Below are 2,982 nucleotides of genomic sequence, written 5' to 3' on the forward strand. Positions count from 1 at the left end.
CACACACACACACACACACACACACACACACACAAACACAGCCAAAACCCAAACTCCCTTAGGTGAAGACGAATTTGTTGAAATTATTTGCTAGTTATTAATACCAACAGTTACTAAAAGTCCTTCAACCAGTTTTTAAATGATAAATCATAATCAAAAGTCTAAATGTAGTAGCTCAATATGTACTCAACGTTTATATTGATTAATTATAATGATAAATTAATCCTTTTAAAGATTTGCTGAAAGGGAGTGCGTTCGTTACTGTGAAATCATATTATCAGTGTGTTCCATTTTGTTAACTAGACAGAGCTCTAAAGGGGTGTGTGTGTGTGTGTGTGTAGGGGGGGGGGGTCGCTTGCTTTTCATAACGTGTGTTATCTTGTTGGGGGGGAAAAGTGCTTTCTTGGAATCATTCGATTACACAGGGCTTTGATCAGGTATCAACAATAATCATTCTCAACACTTTTCATCATAAACCCGAGATGGAATGTAAAGTTGTGAATACGCAACCAGGTGGCTCTCCCAACTCACATCAGTAAAAGACGTCGAGAGCGGTATTGTGGGCCTGTATAATACATTATACAACTTCATAAGCAAGACTCTGGCCATTATGTTGCAGAGATGTTGATAAAATGCACACTCACCATTTCTGCAAGCGAAAGTTTCGTGGATCCACCCTGGTGCTGCTTCAGGTTCTTTGCCACTGTTTATGCTTGTTAAAATGCAGACACCTCTCAATGAAAGGAAGTTTATGCCTTCACACTGGACATTCTCCTGACACTGTCTCCGACAGTTAGAAATAGTCCACACGTCATTCAGTATCTCGATATTTGTTCCTGATACAGTATCCGCCTGTTCCGTCCATTGTACTGCTTGGCCTTCGCATCGATCTGGAAAAGATAATTTTTTATGTCTTTTTTATTTCAACACACGGGCGCATCTTCATTTAAATATTTCTTTCAACGTGGCAAAAGACTTCCTAGATTCAAAGACACAATTGCAAAAATTAGAAACGGCATTTGAAAGTTCTTACACAAGATTTTGTGTCTCATTTCTCTCCGCTGATTTAATTTCTTTTTGTTTTTCTCCCTTCGTAGAACTATATTCTTCTATTTCACCAATTCCAGAATAATCTATAACTCGCCCCTATGCCTACCTACCCTCTTTGAATCAGAGAAAAATTTCCAATGCCTTGTCCTGGGATTTAAAAACCGCAATTTTATCAGACTACCATAACGTAAAAGCGTATTTGCCAATTTGATAAGATAGCAGCTTGAATATTGTCCTGGTTTTATCAAACAACACCAACCTCAAAGTAAACGCATACGATAGTTATTGCTAAAATCAGGCAATAGCTGTGTAATGTATTAAAATTTACCATTCTTGCAAACCCATTCGTCATGCGTAAAGCCATTCACAGGAAGCATGTAATCGCTAGCTGATTTTCTCGTAGTCTTGGACATATGGCAGTCTTGCCTCTTACTGTCGTACTCTACAGACTGGCACGGAAGCTGTACATTCTCCAGACAAAGATTCCTGCATTCCTGGACGGAGCTCACATTGCTTACTGTCTCGTCGTTATGGAAGACTAAAGCTGTATCTGTCGGAATTCCGGATTCCCACTCAGGCTCTGATCCTGGACATGGATCTGTTGTAAAGTATCAAAGAGAAGGATAACGTATATATTTTTATAACAGGTATCATACACACTTGGGGAGAAACAATAAGACCATCCCCACATCACCGCCACTACCATTACCACCACCACTGCCATCACCACCACCACATCCAACAGCAACAACAGAACAAAAAATGAAAACTTCTGATTAAAAAGAGTGACGTTTACCTTTCAATTTAATTCAAATCTGCTCTTTCGCAAAAGAAAAACATACAAATAAACAAAAACAAAAAATACTCACTTAGTTTCATAGACCACTGCAATGGATTGTTTGTGGCGTTGCAGAGTAACGTATTATTCTGAGCATTCTGTTCCAGGTCATCATAGCAAACGTCGTTGATGAAACACTTGTTTGACTGAAAGAGACCAGTCAGAAACAGTACTCGAGTTAGGAGAGTAAATGAGATTTGAAAGTCGATTTTTAGACATTAGTTTAGAAATACAAAGATATTGAAAACAATCAGACGATATATTTCAAACAGGTTCATTCTCTGCAATCTGCACACAATGACATGTTCACACCGGCGCCAGTGAAAACGTTCTGTTTTGTTTCTCAAGTAGATCTAGCAGTTATTTCAGAACAAACGTTGCCTATTCTGCTCATAAAGGATACTCTTTGCACGAAAATAAGCAAATTATGCAACAAAATTCACGTCACTGTCAATAGTTTTGAGGGTAATTTTGCATCATCTCAAAGATCTGTGTGACCCATTTTGAAATGTACACCATTTGATAATGGTACTTACTTTTTGCATGCAGGTGGTATTTTCTGTGCAGTCAAAGCAGGCAGGGTTTAAAGTAATGAAAGGGACCCCATTGCTCTTCAAGTCATTCCTATTGGCGACAAAGATAAGATAATTGCCTGCAGAGGGCAGATTGCACCGGACTTGATTGGAGCTGACAAAAGTTGTCTTGGATGCTTCGGTGATACCCATGACGGTTGTGAAATTGGAGGCTGTTACCTGTTTCAGACACAGAAAAGCGGTGGATGATGAACACATTTAATATTATTGAAACATTAGTTAAACATGGCACGAAAGACGCCGTTAGGTATGCATGCACGTATGATAATACTATATATGAGGCAGGGGAGATAGATAGACAGACATACAGACAGACAAACATACAGACATACAGACATACACACATATACACATACTTTACATTACGTTACATTACATAACATACCATACATACATAATACATACATACATACATACATACATACATACATACATACATACATACATACATACATACATACATACATACATACATACATACATACATACATACATACACAC

At 38.2% G+C, this 2,982-nt stretch overlaps 1 protein-coding gene across 1 annotated transcript in view; it reads right to left on the reverse strand.

The window, feature by feature from the left end:
- Positions 1-2,982, reverse strand: part of LOC101855535 — a gene marked incomplete in the record, with an annotated part of 64,070 nt that overhangs the window by 9,139 nt on the left and 51,949 nt on the right. Inside the window, 4 exon segments of the mRNA XM_013091373.2 lie at positions 645-890; positions 1,379-1,648; positions 1,920-2,034; positions 2,425-2,640. Of these exon segments, the coding sequence (XP_012946827.1) occupies positions 645-890; positions 1,379-1,648; positions 1,920-2,034; positions 2,425-2,640 (847 nt within the window).

This window comes from Aplysia californica, unplaced genomic scaffold (genome assembly GCF_000002075.1).
Source record: "Aplysia californica isolate F4 #8 unplaced genomic scaffold, AplCal3.0 scaffold00002, whole genome shotgun sequence".
Lineage (NCBI taxonomy): Eukaryota > Metazoa > Mollusca > Gastropoda > Aplysiida > Aplysiidae > Aplysia > Aplysia californica.